General features: G+C 39.5%; 1 protein-coding gene across 8 annotated transcripts in view; it reads left to right on the top strand.

Moving 5' to 3' along the window:
- Cfap54 (cilia and flagella associated protein 54) overlaps positions 1-21,509 on the top strand; it is a 302,779-nt gene that overhangs the window by 230,112 nt on the left and 51,158 nt on the right. For all 8 annotated transcript variants that reach the window (XR_004112709.1, XM_031349079.1, XM_031349081.1 and 5 more), the window contains 2 exons: positions 12,987-13,160; positions 15,991-16,211. Coding sequence is in view for 7 of the 8 variants with exons in the window: in XM_031349079.1 (XP_031204939.1) it covers positions 12,987-13,160; positions 15,991-16,211 (395 nt within the window). In the remaining variant the exon portion in view is untranslated. The remainder of the gene's footprint in view (positions 1-12,986; positions 13,161-15,990; positions 16,212-21,509) is intronic.

Genomic DNA, 21,509 nt, shown 5'->3' with positions numbered 1-21,509 from the left:
ATATATATATATATATATATATATATATACAGTGTGTATATAATAGAAAGAAAACCCACCCCTGACACTGCCTGGAGGCCCAGGACCCAGAGGCTGGATAGTCCAAAGACCTAGGATAGAACCCAAAACAACAACAACAAAAACAAAAATAACCAAGCAAGCAAATAAACAAACAAAACAAAAATAAGCCCCTGCCCTAAAACAAAAAACAAAAACAAGTCAATGAACTGATTCCTAATGATATTTTGTTATAATAGATTGGTGCCTGGCCCAGTTGTCATCAGAGAGGCTTCACCCAGCAACTAATGGAAACGGACGCAGAGTCCCACGGACAAACATTACGTGGAACTTGGGGAATCCTGTAGAAGAGGGAGAGGGAGGATTGTAGGAGCCAGAAGGGTCAAGGACACCACAAGAAAACCCACAGAACTGACTGACCTGGGCTCTCATATGGGCTCACAGAGACTGAACTGGCAACCAGGGAGCCTGCATGGGTCTGACCTAGGCCCTCTGCACATATGTAACTGTTGTGTAGCTGGGCCTTCCTGTGGGACTCCTAACAGTGGGAGCAAGAGCTGCCTCTGACCCTGTTGCCTGCTTTTGGGACCCTTTTCCTCTGACTGGGCTGCTTTGTCCAGCCACAATAGGAGAGGAAGTACCTACTCTTACTGCACCTTGGTTTACCATGGATGGTTGCTATCCATGGGAGGCCGGTGCCCCTTCTCTTGATTTATTGTGTATGGGTGGTATCCATGGGAGGCCAGCGCCCCTTCTCTTGATTTACCATGGATGGTTGCTATCCATGGGAGGCCGGTGCCCCTTCTCTGAAGAAAAACAGAGGAAGAGTAGATGGAGAGAGGGTAAAGAGGGGAGACAGAGGGGAGGGCTGGGAGGAGAGAAGAGAGGGGAAACCATGGTTTGGATTAAAAAATAAATAATAAATAAATAAATAAATAATCTAGGGGGAAAGTGAGATCTCCACTATCAGTCAAATTAATATTTTAGGAAAAGTAATTATAAAAATACTCCTAATAAGTAATAAATACTAAGAGGAAAGTAACCATTGACAGTGAAAAATTAAATTGTTACAGGTTTATTTTTATTCCACTCCAAGAAAATAAATTTGAAAAGCTCTATAAAACTTATAACTGTCTGGAAAGATATAGTTTACTCAAGATTATCTTTATAAAGGTTAAAAAAATTAGATCTATTGCTATGGAAGTAATAAAGCTATGTTAGAAATTAAAACTGGAAGTTAAAGTTTATTAATTTAAAAAGATTATTAATAAACTTACCATAAGTTAGAAGAAATAACATATTGCAAATATATTTAATATCTGGTTTTCTAAAAATGAGTTGAACTCCCTAACCTTCTTCTAAAGCAAATCTCCAGAAATGTAATGTTTTTATTGAAGTAAAGAAAATCCAGCCTCACAGAGATATGTAGTTAGAAAATGTTGAATATTTAAAGGGCCTCTTCAGTAATTATATTCTTCTTTTCATTCTAAGCACTGCTAGTGAAGTGAGGTTTTGGGGGGTGGGGAGTTAACTCTGGGATATTCTCCAAAACCCACATCACTGATGTTTTCTTTCTCTGTTATAATGCACTAAAGTATGTTGGCCTACCTTACCATCTATGTGGACCTCTGCCTCATGCAGGATTTCTAATACTGTGTAGTATCTCATAGATAACAGTCCTTGGCCTTCCATGGGCTCGATAGTCCTTGTGATCTCTGTTGAAGGAATTGAGAGAAGACCTAGAACCTAGTGGGGAAGGTAGGTAGTGCTTACAAGATAAATGAACCACAAGCTAAGCAACACTCTAAGATGAGAGTAGACAGTGGGTGAAGAGACAATGGCCAAATTGGATCAGCCTACAGTTTTAGGTAGGATTTATCTAGTTGTAAAGCTTCTAGCACAGATAGCTTTCATAAGGGGATCTTCTGTTCAGGTAACTGACAGATCCATTTGGATGGACTTCAGTCTTCATCACATGGTAGGAGGTGCTTTCTTGGAGGGTTTTCTTACTAATGTTTAACTAGGGAGTGATGGATTCGGTTATCAAGTCCCAGGATTTTGATGCCTGTAGAAGATAAAAGCATAGGCCAAGAGCCTTTCAAAGAGGAGTTCACTGTTGGCCTTGGTGGTCCTCCCTGTAAGTTTCAATTAGTACCTGTTCTCCCACTAGGAAGAGACTTCTGTTATTTTTTATGGTGGCTTTGGCTGTCTTTGGAACCATGTCTTCAATAATTCATTTATTTTTATCTTATGTACATTGGTGTTTTGCCTGCATGTGTGTATGTCTGTGGTTATTGGGTTCCCTGGAATTGGAGTAACAGACAGTTATGAGCCACATGTGGGTGCTCTGGAAGAGCAGCCAGTGCTCTTAACCACTGAACCATCTCTGCAGCCCCTGGAATCATGCTTGTGGAATGAGTATACTGTTGGAATTCATTGAATCTAGAAAGCAAATTGGCTTAAAGCTTGGGGTCTGTTGCCCGGGAACAGATCTGAATTTCGAAGATGGTACCAAAAAGGACACTACCATGCTTGGGACCAAGGCTGGTGAGGACCCTTTACTGAGCAGAGACCTATTAACAAGACTGGGGCTCAAACTAAGGCCAATCCCCTATAAAATACCACACTAATGGCACATCTTTATGACCCAGATCACATACTTGGTAACTGGGTCTTTAGGAATTAGATACCAACCTCAATCGTCATGAAGACCTCCATCCTCTGAAAGATGGAACATGCCAATTAGACCCTAAATTTACCTGTTAAAAAGCTTGGTCAAGACACAAGACCTAGGAGGCAGTTCTCAGCAGCTCTCCTGAGGATCCACAGAGGTCCTCACCACTAGGGAAGGCTTAGCAAAGGGTAAGTTAATCCATAGACAGCAGGAGGCTGTAGTGAAACACTAGGTCTCATTGATGCCCATACCCTGACAAGGGTCATTTACTTGGCTCTGTTACTTGATTGGTAGGCCAGTTAATCACCTGAACAGGAAAACTGCCCCCAGGAAACTTATCTAGTTTAGGGACGTTAAGAAACACTATAAAGCGTACACAACAATGGAAGCCAGTGTAGCAGTGGCCCCTCTGACTACCACCCTCTCTCTGTTGCTGTGCTCAGTGGCCATTGCCCGCCCACCCTTTGAGAGGGATCAATTTTAGTTTGTAGAAAACTCCAGCTGTCTCCTATGCTATACTCTGTGGTCTCTCAATTCTTTTAACAGATAGAAGGGCCAAGGTGCTGAGAGTAGCGTGGGGTCCCCTTGACAGCTTAAGCATTTGGAAAACCTTGGTTTCTGGAGGGATGAGAACATCTGAATGCTGCTCCATTTCCTTGGCAAACACTGTACACTTAAAACACCGTCACCATGTCTCTCAGAAAAGAAAAAAAATCTAAGTACCAGGAAATTATTAGTGGTAGGTATACACTTTACAAAATTCAGGATTTCTACTTGAGGACTTGTATGTTTACCAATGACACCGAGTCCTGTCAGATGTTTCCCTTGAAGTCCAGAGGAATTATTTTGTTTTTCAGATGTTTGTCCACCTACCTATGTCCAAAATCATCTTATAGCTTGTCAGTTATTATTTCAAGTTAAATGGTGTTTCATGAGAGGGGGTAAAGCACATTCAAGCTGCAGCTCTGGAAGAGCCCTTGTGCCCCCCCCCCACACACACACAGTAGAGAGGCCTTGCATGCTCTTCATGTTTTGTTACACAGAATATGAAAAAGTTGTGGAGAGTTAATAGCTTTAATGACTTTTACAGCTTCGTCAAGCCAGAAGGATTTAAACGAACATGGCATTTTAATTAATTTATTTGTTTCCCATGAAGAACCCAAAGACAGCTTGGCAGTGTGGTGTCTCCCCTTCTTAGCTTCCCTTAAGGTGAAGCTCACTGCTTCCTGGGGCTCTCTCTGCAAAAGGCCGCGTACGCCATCATAAATGTTTAGGTTGAAAACAGTTCTTCAGTGCTCTGCGCACTTTGCTTTCCTGCTGACATTGGCACAAAGGGAAATCTTGTTGGAGGTTTTGGTGTTGATATCATTAGACAAACACAATAGAAGCCATTTGTCATTTAAATATGTAATACTGCTGAGGGAGTAGAAAGGGATTCTCTGTGTTTTCAGTTCCACTTTAAGCGGGTTTCTTTGACTGTTTTGTTTTTGTTTTTGTTTTTGTTTTTTGTTTTTTTTACAATGTTATGGTTGGGTTGAGTCAGCTTTCATCCAAAAGCAATAACTGCAAACAGGACTTGCAGATCCTTGCACCTCAGGAAGAGCATTGGGTAAAGTCACTGGGGCAAAGGTGCCTGAGTGTGTAGGTGTAGGGTGCATGTCTCTAGCCAATTCAACAAAAATAAATTTTATGTTCGGGGGTTACCATAACATGAGGAACTGTATTGAAGCATCTAAGTAGTAGGAACGTTGAGAACCATTGATCTAGATGATGCTCCACTGGCTTTCCATTTTTAAATTGGAAAAGTTGTAACACAGTTTTAGATTATCACATTACATTTACATTTTAATTCCTTCTTCTGTTATACTATGAACAGTAAGACTACTTGACTGGCCCCACACCCCTGCTCTCCATCATTAATGTCTTTCTGGGATTTCCAGCTCAGTGTGACCCTCTGCCTCCTTGTCTGTGCTCACTATTCGATAGCGTCTGCTCTGGGAATGACTACATATTTTATAGTTTTATGGTTTGAGATTTCCTCTCTTCCTTGATTTATTCCAAATTGAACTGGTGATGGTGTTACTTGTTGTCTCGATGTTCTGCCTTCGAATTTCTAACATAACTTTAGCCAGATTTTGGCTTTTGTATAAATGAAATGAGTGCATTATTGTAGTTATATCCTTTTGATCAACACTATCTGAGAGACTCCATCTTTTGTGGATGTAATAGCACTGTTTATTGTCCATATGTAAACACTGAAGGCTGTTGTGAAAGAGTCTGCTTTGAACACACTGCATGATCTTTTGGGTACAGAAATAGATAGATAATAGATAGATAGATAGATAGATAGATAGATAGATAGATAGATAGATAGATAGATAGATAGGGATGTGGGTATAGAGGGATAGAGATGGAGATATATACACCAAGGAGTGGAATTTCTACACCAGAGGGCATATGTGTATCTATACAAGTTCTCCAAGGCAGTTTAGTTTGAAATTTATCTTGATGATCATGCTATATTCTGTATTGTATATTGGCTATTGAATATCCTTTGGAGAGACCCTCTTATAACCATCCGTATTTTTCCTTGGGAGTTGTCTCTTTGTTTTAGAGATCTGCAGATGTTCTTTGTATGTTTCATATGGACGTTTTGCTGATTACATATATGTAATCATCTTTTCCCATTCTGTTTTGACTTTTCATTTCAATTAATATTTGATTACTCAAAGCTTGTACTTCTATTATTGTATAGTTTATACATACTTTTTGTAAAAGGGGTCTTACTATCCAGTTCAGGTCAGTCTTGAACTTTCAATCCTCCTGCCCCTGTGCTAAGGATGTAGGTGTATGTCTTAATACACAGGTGTTTTCTGTTGTGGTTTGTATTCTTGATGTTCAATTGTAGAAATATTTTCTTACAAAGAAATCATAAAGATGCCTTCCTGTGTCCCTGTCTTTCTTTTACCATTCACTTTTAGATCCATGTTTCACTCAGAGTCTATTTTTATGTGCGATTCTTATATGTGATGGTAAGCTGAAGTCAAGATTGACTTTCTTTGTATAGATAGACAATAAACCCTAGCCATTTATTTAGATAACCATATTTCTTCACAATAGCAGAGGGTCCTACACACTGTTCCAGTATGAACTATGACGTATAACAACCAAGTGCCTGCTTTTGTGAGATAAGAAAGGTGAGGAGAGAGGGAAGAGGAAAAATCAAGGGCAAGTGAATCAGTGAAAATATTTTAATATCAACCAATATGCATTTGAGATGTAGAAGGATAAGAAAATCAGAGGCAGTCATCACAGAAATCAATAGAAGACTATTTTACAGTGCTGAAGGGAGAAATGAGCCTTTAAGTTGAAAAGTTTTACCAGGAGCCATGCAGCACAAATCAAAAACAAACAAACAAATAAAACATAATAAAATAAAATAAAAAGCTGGGCCCAAAATGAGACTTTAAAGTACCACAGATAATGAGTTGATTGAAAAAGGTACCTTCCAAAATGAGGTAGTGCAGGCAGATTAGGAGTATGGATTTGATGAGTGATAACTCCATCCCAGGGACAGCCGATGGGAGGATGCCAAGACCCACTGAGGGGCTGAGGGAAAATGAGCCTGTACTTTGCCAGATCATCAGCTAGGTTTCAGGGTCTCTTAAGGGCTAAAAATGTCCTACAAATTGGTAAACTTTGGCAGGATGTTTCTTGATAATGCATCCCGGCATGCAAGATTACAAATGAAGGGAGGGAGGGTGGGTGCCTCAGTGCTGCTCACTATGCGACCACCTACAATGCACCTGTGTAAAGTAGAACTGAAGGCTGGCAATCTAAAACACTGTGGGGAAACATGAAGGCATGCAAGGCAGCAGATAGAATAATCAGGAAGTTAGAAGGCACTAAGAATACGGTGGTGGTGGTGGTGGTGCACACCTTTCATCCTAGTAATTAGGGAAACACAGGTAGGTGGATTTCTGAGTTTGACAACAGCCTGGTTTACAGAGTGAGTTCTAAGGAAACCCTTTATCACTCCTCCTTTCCCAAAAGGATATGGTGAAATAAAGATATTATTTCCCTCAGTAAGGAAAAAATATTCAGGGATAAAAGATTCATGCTCCAATGAAGTGACGGCATGATTTGGTGGCTGTTATGAATTAAAATAATTCATTTGATCTTAATACTAAATGCTTTATTCTTTATGGGTTGTGGGATTGTGACATTAAGCCCTCGTGGAAGAAATCTGGTCTTATTGAATCGAGCAATTCTAATCCTAATTTAAGTTCTTCTCCTCTTCCTCCTTTTCCTTCTCCTTTCTCCTCCTCCTCCTCCTTTTTCTTCTGAGATTGGTTATTATACATCCAAGGATGACTTTGAATTCTTGACACTTCTGCCTCCAACCCTCTCCCCCAACCCCACCAAGTTCAGGAGTCATGGGTGTGCCATAGCATTCAGTAAATATTCTTTATTGATTCTCATCTTAGAGGTAAAAAGAACAAAGGTTATGAATACAGACAAGAATGTAAAAGTTGTTCATTTTGACAACAGAAATCTTCAAAGGGGGCAAATAAGTAGGTGCTGTTAGGTTATGAAGTAAGATATCCAGAGATATCATCCATATTTGATATTAGAGGGATTTTAGAACATCCTGGGTATATGGTAGCATAGGGGGACCAGACATAGGAGGATCAGACATAAGAGGACTGGACGTAGGAGGACCAAGCATAGAAGGGCCAGATGTGGCTATGTACCTGTTACAGTTTTGAAGGATAGAAGAATGGTCTCTGAGTTAATGTCACAAAAAGCTAATCAATCCATTCTTGAATACTGACAATTTAGGGAAAGTACTATAAGAAAATTACTTTCAGAGCTGGAACTAACCACTAAAAGAAGTAAAGTATAAATTGTTGAGAATACCTGCCTCTGGGGAGAAGAAGTGTTATTTTTGATCATATACATGCATGAGTAGTGAAAATAAGCAGTCCGTTGAAAGATAACATGATGTCAAATTGGATTACTTCCATGAATGCAAATGTACTTCAAACTTAGAAAATCTATTAAAGCCAATCACTACATTAGTAGATGAAAATAATCATCATCTCAAACAGGCACAAAAAATTCAATAAAATTAAACAATCATCCATGACTCCAAAACTGAGTTAAAGGAAATTTCTTTCATTTAAAAAAGTTCTAAGGGGTTGGAGGCATGGCTCAGCAGTTAAGCATCTGCAGCGCTCTTGTAGGGGACCTGAGTCCCATTCCAAGTGCCCATAGTGGGCCGCTCACAGCCACCTCAACTCTAGTTCCAGGCCATCTGACACCCTATTCTGGCATCCATAGGCATCTGTACCTATGTACACACACACACACACACACACACACACACACACACACACACACACACGAAAATAAACTAAAATAGTAGAGTTCTAAGTGGGAAAACCCCTCTTACCACTTGTGCTATGTGTTTGAATGTTAAAACTCTTACTGTAATAAGCAGAAGTGAAATGCTTATCATGACTTCAAAACTGTCCTGGATATTCTGTGTGGCATAATAATATGCAGAAAAGAAATAATATTAATGAATTGCCATTAGCCATGGACAATTTCCACATGTAGGACCCCAGGCTATGGACAAGAAGGTGGGTCTAGCAGAGCTGCTGTACGCATAATGTTGTTTCTTACCTAAAAATGTACTCTACATCCTTATATCCTTAGCAATCAAGAAAGTGTACATTAAAACTGCTTTGAGATTTCATCTAATCCCAGAGAGAATGGTAAGGTGAAGAAATCAACTAGCAACAAATGGTGGCCAGGATGTGGGGGAGAGGGTCACCCTAACTCCCTGGAGGATTGCAACATGCTGCAGCCACAGATCAGTGAGGAGAATTATTTAAAAGCGGAAACTATATCTTCCAGATGAGCCAGGTGCATCCCTGGACATCTTACTGCAGAGATACTTGCTTGGACACTTTGACTGCCACTCTATTCAAAATTGCTAGGGAATGGAAAATGTATATAGACAAAATGGAATTGTAATCATCTGTATAGAAAAATGAAGCCTCCAGGTAAATAGATGGAATTAGAAACTATTACATGAGTGAGGTAACCCAGAGCCAGGAAGACAATGTATATCATTAAGGGTAACTGCAGAAGTCAGGAAAGCAGAAAAGAACCATGGGGAAGGTCCAGAGAATGAACTCCAGAAAGGGGGATAGTGGAACACAGGTACAATAAAATGAGGAGGAGGAAAAATGGGGTAGAGGAGTTCACTGAGGTTGGGATGGTGAGTAATAGCAAGAGTCAAATGGAGATAAATAACACTAAAGATGTTTGAAAAAGCTATAGGGAAACATTATTTTATAAGCTTACTTAAAAGTACAGTGTGTGTCTGTGCATCTATCTAATTCACAAATTTGTAATATATATATATATATGTATGTATATATCTAAGTATACATATATATAGACATACATATGTGCATACATATGTACGTTAAAGGAAGTTATATCATAAAGAAGCCATAGTATGTCTATAAAGAACCCCAGTTCCAGGAAAGAGGAAAGGGCAAAAGAAAAAAAAATGCCTTCCTTTGAGTTGTGGTGAGGTCCAAGGTACACAGCCAAAACACTGGCTGTTGCTATTGCCTCCCAGAACTTGAAGATAAGGTTCTATTGCCAAGTCATCCTGGTGTTGACCTGAAAAGCTCCTCCATGAAGACCAGCTCCCACAGCATTGGAAGGTGCTCTGCAAACTGCCAAAGGAGAAAGGTTATCAACAGTCCCATCTAGCTGTAAAAGCCCATGGACCACAACAATTTGCCCATCAGAATATCACCAATGATGTAATAGTGGCACTTATATCTTGGTAGTAACTAACAGTTGTTTAATTGGACTTAAGGCCTGTTCTGTAGAAGGAAACTGTAAATGCAAGAAAGAACTTGTGGCTGGAGGAGGTCATAAATCCCAAAGGAAAGCCTAAAATGTCCTAATTCAGTACAGCTTCCAGCTGTATTCTAAATACATCATACCCATAGGTAAGTCACACCCATCCTCAAAGACTCCTTGTGCAGTAGAAGGAGGATATACAGAAATCTACAACTGGCCAGAAGGTAGACAGTGGGTGACTGTGGGGTGCCTGGCTCTGGTTGGAATATCTATAACTTATTCCCTACACCTAAGCCTCAGGGGAACATCGAGAAAGAGGGAGAGAAAAGGTTTGATACCTGCTGCAAGACAGTATTTCTTAGACACAATGGAAGCTGAATCTATGAAATCTCAACTTAAGGGCTGCTTAGACAAGACCTGTAAGATGACCCATGCCAGTTAACACACCAGTGTGGATGAAGAAAACACAAAGTTCCCCTCCCTAGATGCAGAGCTCCAAGCAATCAGTGGTTGCTGGGTGGGGGAAAAATTAGTTTTCTGTAGAGACAAGGCCCTTGTCCCAAAGGTTATCCAATCCTAAACTGTCAATCCCAAATACCTGTGCATACAAAAAGGTAACACTGATTGGAGTAAAAAAAAAGTTGTGTTTGTATGTGTGTGTATATAATAACTATAAAATCATGAATTTGAGGGGTGAAGTGTGGGGGACATGGAGGAGTTGGAGGGGGAGAGGGAGAGGGAGAAATGTCAGCACATGAAACTCTTGAAAAATAATTTTAAAAGATTTTATTTCTCTAGACTTCCAAAGATAGTACCTTTATAAGGTTAAATTACTAGTGATTAACAAATGTTTTAAGTAAGGAACACATCAAAATGTACTGACAAATACAGGAGAGCATACCATCTATATGGCTGACAGGCGACATACTTCTGTAAGTCTTTTAAGGATGATATGTAAATTTAATGAAGCTTCAGTAACAATTTTAAAAGTTGCATCTTGGTGGTAGTTGATAAACATTAAAATTTATACAAAAGAACAAAGCAAGATTCTTTTAAAAAATTCAAAAAATAAAATAAACTACGAAACCTAATTCCCAGGAATTTGTACACTTAAGTATCAGATAATATATGCTCAGATATTCGTGGCAGTCTTGTTTAAAATGGCAAAATAAAAACAAATCAAAATACAGAGGCTGGGGAGATGAATCCCTGCTTAAAAGCACCCACAGGGTAGCTCACAACCACCTGTAACCCCTGTTACAGGGAATTCAATACCCTCTTCTGGCTTCCAGGCCAGCAAAGCGTTCACAAGTTAATGGACTACATACAAGCTAACACTCATACCATAAAAATAATTCTTTAAGAACTAAAGATACAATCAGAAAAACTCACATGCCTATCAACAGCAGATTGGATAAATAAATTGCACTATATGTATTTAATGGCATATTAGAAAGCAATGTAAAGAATCAATGAACTACATCTATAAACATCTTGGATAAAATTTAAAAGTATAATGCTTAGGACAAAAAGACTGTAAACACATGCAATTTTCCTCCAAACAGAGTTTCCAAAAGATTATAAAGAATGTGGCAACAGTTGTGTGATTCCTAGTACAAATGTTTGATTAATGGTTATTGGTGGCTGGTGGCTTCAGACAGAGACAGGGAAATGGATTTAAGGAAGAGTTATTTACAAGGTACCCTGAAAGCACAGGAGGGAGTGTTTTGCTTTCTTAGGTGGGTGGTAAATGTTAGACAGCTAGACAGCCAATCAGAGAAGCGACATTCCCTGGTAACAATAAGTACATGAGAATTCAATTTATTAGTCAAGAAAACGTGCCTAGACCACTATCCACAGAAGACCCTATTCATCCCCATGTTTGTCATCCCCCAGAGACATGTGAGGTTCCCTGATCAAATATCAAATGTAAACATTTGTATACAAGCCACATAAGGAATTGTACTGCATGCTCTTGAATTTATACCAGTGGTACCACATTATACTTCTTCCATGTAGAATGTGCACATTAGCTCATTATTGATTTGTAGCATCTCTCTATTAGCACTCTCATGGCAAGCAGACAAGCACAAGGCACAGAGATTGTCAAGCTCTCCCACTAGTGAGCATCCCTGCTGAGGCAAGGATGGAGCCTCCACACTACACTTCCTCCCTCACAGAGGGATCTAGTTTATTCTACTTTCCTTCAACAATGTCAAAGAAATAAACTCTATTTCATAGTTTTCTTTTTTTCTATTGCAAAACTACTGGGCACATCCTTGCACAAGACTCCATACACACACACGGATATCTTCACTTTCCATTTTGTTAGATCCTGCTGTATCCTCTTGTGGACTGTTGCGCCTCTGAGTAAGTGTGTGCACGCTCTGTTTTCTGTGAGATGTCACTAATGCTAATTACAGTGAGATACCATCGTGTCAGTTCCCAAAGGAAGGAAATATTTCATCTTAAATCTGCATTGCCCTGATTTTTAGAGGTGCTAAAAGTTTTCATCATGTAGGCCTACCATTTGGTTACTGATGTTCTTTGCACACCTCTCCTGTGAACTGCTTGTTGAAATTGGGCTATTTGGTTTTTTAAAAATTATTTTGTACAAAAGTTTTAGATGTGCTACATGCAAAGAAGCAGAGCTGTGGCTATAGCTCACTGGCAAGGCACTTGCTTAGCAGGCACAAGGCCCTATGTTCAATTCCCAGAAGCATACTTAAGTAAGTAAGTAAGTAAGTAAGTAAGTAAAAACAATGTGGGGGCTGGAGGGATGCCTTAGCAGTCAGGAGCACTTGTTGCTCTTACAGAGAACCTGGGTTCAGTTTCCAGTACCCACATGGTGGCTCACAACCATTCAAAACTCCAGTCCAGTGGGTCTGAATTCTCTTGGCCTTTGTGTGTATCAGGCATGTTCATGGTACCCACACGTACATGGTACTCATACATACATGGTACCCATACATACATGGTACCCATACATACATGCAGGTAAATCACTCTTACACATAAAATAAAAATAAATCTTTATTTTAAAAAAAGCAGCAACAATATGTGTGCTAAATATCTTCCCACAGTAATTTTCTTTTAATACTTTGTTTGGTACTTTTGTGATACACATTTTTTTTTTTTCGAGACAGGGTTTCTCTGTTTCACCCTGGCTGTCCTGGAACTCACTCTGTAGACCAGGCTGGCCTCAAACTCAGAAATCCGCCTGCCTCTGCCTCCCAAGTGCTGGGATTAAAGGTGTGTGCCACCACCACCTGGCTTTTTTTTCTTAAGTTGAACATTTGCTCATGCAATAGTCTTTCTTCCCCTCAGACTCTGTGCATAGATTTATTTCAGGGAAAGGATAGCATTGTATTATATTATTATTGTTTGTTTGTTTTGCTTTCAGAAAACTACCAAGTTGTTTTCCAGACTTCCAGTTCACTTATGTGCCAAAATGATGATGTGTATGACTGTATAGATGGTAGAAAGAGGAATCTCTCCAAAGTGGATATTACGTGGATCCTTCTTATTCGCTACTATATTCACCTACAAAGAATCAACAACTTGAGCAAGCTGCTAGGTGTGTCTTGATGTATTAAGAAAGAATATTATTTTCCTTTCTCTACTCAGATCACATTTCTAATTTAGAGTTATATATATGTTATCTATAGGATACATACATATATATGTCATATATAAGTTATATACCTATAAGTTATAGAGTTGTGTATATATATATATATGTTATCTAAAGTTATATATATAACTTATAGTTTTATATGTTATTTATATAAACTTATATAACTTATGAGTTATATATATATAACTTACAGAGTTATATATACATATAAGTTATATATGTGTGTATTTTATATATATATAAAACTTATAGACGTATATGTGTGTATGTATGTGTGTGTGTGTGTGTTTCTAATGTATAGAGTCATTTTGACATCTGAGTGAAGAGTTGTCAAAAGATGGGAGTTTCAGGGACTTGGACCTCGAGTACCGGAACCTTTGACTGGAATAATATTGCCATGTAATTGGTGTCTGTAGAAATTCCATACATCTTATGTTATATATTTTAAAACATCATGACAGAAAGGTATCTGGTAAATTCCCAAGATTGCCAAAGTGGTCCACAGAACAAAACAGGTAAAAAACAAAACAAAACAAAACAAAACAAAACAAAACAAAACAAAGCAAAACAAAAAAAAATGAGGGACAGCCAAGCAGCAGCTTTACAAAGTGAATGAGATAGGATTTAGCTTTAGGGTGTGTTCATTTATCTAGCAGTTGTGTGAAAGAGATGGAATGCAAGACTTGGGATAGGATATTTAATTATAATTTTAAACATCACCCCATGACTTCTTGAGTTTCTATTGCTGTGATAAAACACCAAGGCCAAAAGCAACTCAAGGAAATGGTTTATTTCAGCTCACAACTCACAATACTTTATTGCTGAGGGAAGCCAGGGCAGGATCCTGGATGCAGGAGCTGATGCAGAGGCCATGGAAGACAGCTGCTTGGTGGCTTGCTCCTCATGGTTTGGAGCTTCTTTATAGACCCAGGAGGACCACCTTAGGAGGGCATCACCCACAAGGAGCTTGCCCTTGCCCCCCATATCTGTCATCAATTAAGAAAATGCTACACAGGCTGTGGCCAGTTGAGAAGGGGCATTTTCTCAATTGAGGGTCCGTCTATCCAAATGACTCTAACTTGTGTCAAGTTAACATAAAAGCTAGCCAGCACACTAGAAAGACTGGTAAAGTCTGCTTACATCAGTCTTTTCCATAATTACTTTGATGATATTACTAATTTCTTACGCCTCATTGATGCCCTTGAAGTCAGCATTCTGGTGATGCTCATGAATGCCATCAAGAAAGACTGTTTGATCCACATCAGTGTCCAGTGTTTGAGAGGCCAGCAGGGCAACCAAGCTGAGTCACAGAATGGCTGAGTACAGACATCTGGTTTTAATGAGGAGATAAGCAACCACTGGTGAAGGTTTCAGGATTGCAAGCTTATTGTGCAGTGATAGAAATTCATTCAGAGAGGAACAATATGGACTTGAGCCTGAAATGCTAGTCCTGAGGATGTCCTGGCAGCACAGCTTGCCTCTGAATGCAGTGGCTGGCACCTCTCCACAGAAATATTCGTCTTTCTGCTTTTATGCTCTGGGCTTTCTTATTTCTTAGGGTTTTGTCCAGCCTATAAACTTGGGGTACCAATCCTCCCCACATCCAGCAGTGACCCTAGGCAATACTGGAGGAGACAGTAGAGGACCTTTCCAGTTTCTGGCTTACCTGAGACTCCAGGGTTTTTGTTTTCTTTTGTTCTGTTTTGTTTTGTTTTGTAATGTTAGTGGAAATTTATAAGTGATGCCATTTTTCTCTTAACCTTGCTAGCTCTCAAATAATTAAGACAGGACTATTAGATGTATTTAACATCTTTAAGGTACAACAACTGAACAGTACTAAGCTATTTGAATATTCTATGCTAATCTGGTTACCTCCAAGCCAAAATCCTGGAGATATTTGCATTTCAGTACAGATCTCTCTCCATGCTCTAGGCATTTTTTCTCAAGGTGTCTCCTGGACCCTCTCCTTAGTAGCAAATCTCCCCTTCCTCTCTTTCCCTCCCTCTCCTCTGGCTGGAAGGAAGTATAATCCTATTTTCCCCTCTGCTCAGTCATTGGCTGGTCACCTTCTTTATTGACCAACCAGGGAATAATTGGGGAGCAACGCTAATAAAACATTGAGACCAGAGATTCTCAGAAGAAGGATTGCAACCAGATGTAGGGGCTTGGAAATCAACATTTGAAAATCTTTATACAGTGTACAATGGCATTATGATTACAGTTGTTGTTGATATTGTTTTTCAGAAGATCTTAGTGGTTCTGATCCTTTGCTGACCATGGGCCTGGACCCCTCCTATTCATTATGCACCTTCAAACCTCTCCCTTTCTCTTGGCCATACTTTTCCTAACCATCCACAAAGGTCTTTGAGATCCCTTGTCAGAAGAATGCCATGCACCCAAGTCTCCACCACAGGGTCTGTTTTGTAGGAACCCAAAATAAGACAGGTAGAAAGAATAGATTGTACAATTAACATTTACAACCAGAAACAATATCCTTATGTGCCTCTGAGATTTCCCTTGAAGTCTGTGGCAATTTACTGTGTAAATCATATGGAGGCTTCTAACAAAATTAAAATAGAACTTCCATGTGACCTATTTAACTCATGGAACTTCCATGTAACCCATTAGTATATAAATCCCACAAAGCAAGGTGGTAGTGGGACTCCGGTGGCTATGGTTAGTGTGCCATAGCAGGCAGTGCATGAATACTAATACTGAGACCATTCTGTCACTCTCATAAGCCTAAATAATGATCTTTCTCTTTCCCAAGCGTCTGCAACAACGGTCTCAGGGATTTCTTTGCCTGATGACACACTCCTCACATCCCTGTACAACTCTGAACTGATTTTGCGCCAAAAAGAAACGCATCTTTTCCTGAAACGATTCTTACAGCTCTACTCTTCTTCATGCATTGATGGGTTTCCAAGGGAACTTCTTCAAGGTTTGGAAAACGCCTCACTAGAGAAAGTTCTGTTTGAAACATCAGGCAAGGTAAGCTTCTAAAACATTGATATCTGTGAATTGTCTTAGATCACCCTCCTATTGTAGGAAGGAGCATGTCAACCTCCAAGTGGCTCAGAGATTTCTAGTTTACCCAGAGTTCCTAGTAGGCTCATTTCTGTAGAACCACATAAGAAGGCAAACCAAGTCACCTGGAGATTCAGGATGATTACTATTTCAAGTCTTTCTTGTCATTCCCATGGACCTTCAAAATGTCTCAGAGTTGTCTATCTTCCTGTAGAATCAATATCTTTCAGAAAGCCATTTTGCTAAGATGTGATGCAAATTCCACTATCATCACTTTGCCATCACTTTGCCATTACTTTGCCATTACTTTGCCTAGTCTGAGTCTTTCTAATCTATACCTAAGTTCTTTATATTTATTTTAAATGTGTAAAGGATTTGTTGTACTTTTCACAAATGTTAATATGAATAGATTAAAGAAGGAAAAACTTTGAATGAATTAAGAGTTGGAGAACTTTTTATTTGGGAAAGTTCTATTAAAGTCAATGGATTTTTATAAAATATGTAATATGAAAACTAGAGATTCCCATTGACAAGGCATACAAATGAATATAAATGAAGTTTTAAGAGTTATTTTTAAAGCCACTGTGGTCTATGAAATAGGAATATTTAAACAAGCTACTGAAATGAAGAAGTTTGATTAGACTGAACAAGTCATTTCAAACTAGGAAGGAGGGCTTAAAATTCAATAATCAATAAACATTTGTTAAATTCCTACAATATGCCAAAAACAACTCTGAGATGGTAGAGACAGACAATGTAGAAGGGCAGAGCACCTGGATGTAGTCTTGATCTGGTGGGAAAAGAGACAAATCTTAGCTTTGAGAGAAAAGAAGTTAGATTACTTTAGAAATTCTTTCTAAGGGACATGACAAGGAAAGTGGGAAAATTAAAATGTATTACTTATGGTTTTGATAAAGGAAACGTGGGGGAATACCTGCTGGTTTAAGTGTAAGCAAGACACTTCTCAATATGACCCCAATAGCACACGCATGCGTGTCAAGAACTGACAGATGGGATCACATGAAATCAAAAGGTTTTTAGGCACTGGGGAGATAGCTCAGTGGCTGTGCAAACATGAGGACCCAAGTTTGCATCCCAAGTACCTGATAAAAAGCTAGGTGTTGTACCTCTTCATTTGGGTGAGTAAATTAAGATAAACAGATGCCAAAAGCTTGCCTGCCAGTCAGTCTAGCCAAAATGGTGTGGAGCATGATATAGGAACACACTAAAGCTGACCTTGCACTTCTACAAGCACACACACAAACAAGTACATTCACACACATACATGCACATATACATGTGCACACATGTATGTATGTGTGCACAAACACAGAACATCTGCACCAGAAAAGAAACTGTCAAAAGAGTGAGCAGACAGCTTGCTGATTGGGAGAAAAATCTTTTGTCAGCTATTCTCCAGAGAAGGGGTAAATATTTAGAATACATAGAGAAGAGCAAAAGCTAAGTACTGAAACCAAAACTGCCAGTCAATAAATGGGCAGGTGGACTGAAGAACAGCTTTCAAAAGAAGAAATGTCAATGGCCAATAAATGCATCCTGGATGTACTCAAAATCCTTAGCCACTAGGGGAGTGCAAATTAAAATTACTCTGTGATTCCATCTCACTGTAAACAGAACAGCTTCCTTTAAGAAAACAAATGGTCACAAATGCTAGTTGAGCCACATAGGGAAAGAGTAACCTCTTGTCTACTCTCAGTGGGAATGTAAAATAGAGCCAAACTACTGTGTAAATCATATGGAGGCTTCTAACAAAACTAAAATAGAACTTCCATGTGACCTATTTATGTCTATCCAATGTATATCTCCCAAGGACTCTACATCCTATTACAGCAAGATATCCAAATTCATTGCTTCCCTTTCCGTGGTAAGAATGAAGTAGGGTCTGCCCACATTCGTATCAGCCAATGAATGGATAAGGTATATACACAGTACAGTTTTAGCTGTAAAGAAGGATGCAAGTATGGATTACTAGGAAAATAGATGGTGCTGGAAAAATACTGTATTAAAGTGAGATAATCCAGGCTGAGAAAGACAAATGCTGTGTTTTCTTTCTTACACGTGGATCCTGGCCTCTAATGATAAATATGGGTATCTACATGGATGCAGACGTGGGTTAAATCCAGGGGACTAGAGAGGAGCCAGGGGCACAGTGGGAAATGAAGAACCTTTAAGAGGAGTGAGGAAAATAGGCAGTTGTTTTTAAATTAAAGGATAAAAACATGTTCTAACAAGAAAAAGTAACTCAAAAGGCAAACAACATGTATATCTTAGCTTTGCTATTGGTATTGTGTAGCATTGACAAGCAAAGGAGAGAGGGAAAAGAATTATGGAAGAGACACAGTCAAGTAATGGACCATGTGACCAAAAGAGTAGAAGGAAGATATAGCTGTAAAAGACACTACTTAAGAAAAATAGGACACACTCAAACAGCGCCATGACCCTTTAGAGGCAGAAGACAAAGGGGTGGTGGGAAGCCTGTGATCCTGAGAGCTCAGAGACATCATCAGCCAATGTAAGGGGGCCAAAAGAAGGAATATCATGTGGAGGAGGCTGACACAGTTGTGCTTTATAGATGGAAAGGCTGCGTTTCTAGGGAACTCAAGGGAATGTGGAGTCCATGAGCTGATGGTTCATGTTTATGAAATGAATAAATCATTCTGCTTACACAGATTCTTTCAAAATTAGAAAAAAAGATAGTCACTTATTCTGAATTAACTCTACCATTGAACCTCACCTTTTAGCTCATTGACCTTTACAAGGATAGGCTTCCACACACTAGCCATGTCTATGCTTCTGTGGCTGATGCTGCCAGGGAAGTGATCAGAAACCAGGGCTTGTCCCAGAACAGGGACTTTCACACACCTTATCCTATCAGGGTGGAACATCTCTGTGCTGTGAGATAATGTTAAAGACTTTCAGGAATACTTGGGGGACATTCCTGCTTTTTTATTCTGGATAGTTGGGTGGGGTTTTTGTTATTGTTTTGTTTTATTTTGTTTTGCCTTTTGTTTTTATTGTTATTGTCTTAAAAATAATCTGCCACCTTAGAAGTGATAGATCACGTGTGGTGGTGCATTACTGTAATCCCAAAATTCAGAAGGCTCAGACAGAAGGAATGTAAATTGCAGGCCAGCCTGGACTATCTGGTGAGATACTGTTATATTACAGTATAAATTACATATTATATATTAACATAAACCATTAAAATAATAAAAGAAGGAAAGACTCATTAAGGAACTTAGAAGAACTCTGTTAAAGAGCCAAGTATGTTGGCTCATGTCCATAGTGCCAGCACTCAGAGGCTGAGCCAGGAGGACCGTGAGTCTCCCATCCTCCCGGGCTATCTGGTGAAACCTCTTAGGCTGCACAATGAAACAACCCCACCTCCACACAAGCAACAACTAGTGCCAAATGCTGGAATCACGTGGGCAGTGTTTCAAAGGATTTTCCCGTCTTCTCCGAAATTGAAGAACTGTGGCCTTCCTAATACTTACCACCAATTTTCTGGAGTGAGCTCACTCCAGAAAGTGTAAGAGTAAAGATTAGGAGGAACATTACCCACTTCTAGGAATCATAACACAGATACTGTAGAGCGCGGCTCCCTATGTGTTGGCGAGGGGCTGTATATGTCGTGAATTTCCTTGCTCTTCACTTAGTACTGGAATACACCAGGCCTTATCATGGAGTTCCTTAAAATCTCACCTGAAGAAACAAAGAATGTCCAACCAACAAATAGTTCATACTCAAGAGAAGCCGAAATATGTATATCCCAAATATTTCCCCCAATTTTATCAATCTAGTAACTTTCTCCCAAAAGAGGACTGAGAGGGACAGGTAGACCAATAAGATCTCCCAGAACCATGCATAACATGGGAGAATGCTCTATAGATTCTGATTCACTTCTTTGGAACTGAAATCCTCTTGTGGATTACTGCATATGTCTCAGATACCTTGGTTTTTAGTTTTGTCTGTTTTTTTTTTCCTGATTGCTGTTTATTTTGATGAGTGCCTTGTTTTAGGCCAGTCCGACGTAGAACTTATCTGTGGCTCAGGCTTAGCTCAAACTCGCAAGAGTCGTCTTCTCTCGGTTTGCTAAGTGATAGTATAGTAGGCTTTTGCCATCCTACCTGGTTACATTGGGTCTGGAAGTAGAGGGCAAGGGACTGAACTTGAAGGCTAAGAACAGTGTCTTTTAGTTCTACTCTTGGGGGGCAGGGCACTGAATAAGACCTTAGAAACTAATGTGAATGCCTGGAGTCTGTTTTGAAAGCTGGCCCAATTGTTCTGGTCTGAAGAGCCACTCAGGACTCTCCTGACCTAGTTCTGAGGTTGGAGTTCCACAGGTAGGACTTTGAATGTGATCCACATCTGTCTGCTGTTTCTCCTGGGAGTGGTGAGTGGTGTTATGGCAGGTTGTGTTTCACCTGTCATACTCTTGTTTTTATATAATTAGTGTAACACTATCCCAGGATAATCAGCTCTGAGATCGCTGCCGCTTGCCTAGGTGCAAGGTACCTAATCATGTGTTTGCTTCACCGGGATAGGTAACTAGGTAACTAAGGAGCATAAAGCCTTTGGGGATTATATATATATATATAAAATCTCCAAGCTTGGCTGATTTTCATAATAACATTTTTGAGACTTTAATCACTCGGGAGGCTACTTCAATCAAACTGTTTCCATACTTTGATACTTCAGCCTGTGTTCCCCCCCCCCACTCACCAAGAAGTAGGTGCCTTTCCATAACAATCATGGCTCTGTATTGTATTATGTTAAATTTATTGCAGCTTTGCAATGGAAAACAAAGGCACCAAGCAAATCACACTAGAGATCCCAAATAGGGGATGATTAAAATCCTGCACAGTGCTGAGTTATGCATGCTTATGGGTGGAATGCCTATGCAGCCTGTGCAGACCCCCAAATATTTGATGAGTTGGAATGATTTGGTTTTGATAGGAAGGTAGGTCTGTTATCCCATTCCTTTTAAAGAATTAAGAAAACATAAAAAGTACTTGGTGCATAGTTCACCATTTATCTAATTGATCTCAATAGCAACTAGGTAGTATAATGTTTTGAAGATAATGGAAAATGCATATTTTCATAGTGACTAAGTGTATATGTTCAGGTACATGTTTATGTGGGGGGGGGGAGGGTGTGTACTTATAAGTGTGCTGCATGTTGAGGCCAGAGGACAACCGCAGATGCAATTCTCTAGGAGCTACCCACCTTGATTTTAGACAC

The sequence above is a fragment of the Mastomys coucha genome, unplaced genomic scaffold (genome assembly GCF_008632895.1).
Source record: "Mastomys coucha isolate ucsf_1 unplaced genomic scaffold, UCSF_Mcou_1 pScaffold4, whole genome shotgun sequence".
Classification (NCBI taxonomy): Eukaryota; Metazoa; Chordata; class Mammalia; order Rodentia; family Muridae; genus Mastomys; species Mastomys coucha.
The sequence above is the reverse complement of the archived record's forward strand: the minus strand, read 5'-3'. Positions and strand labels throughout refer to the sequence as shown.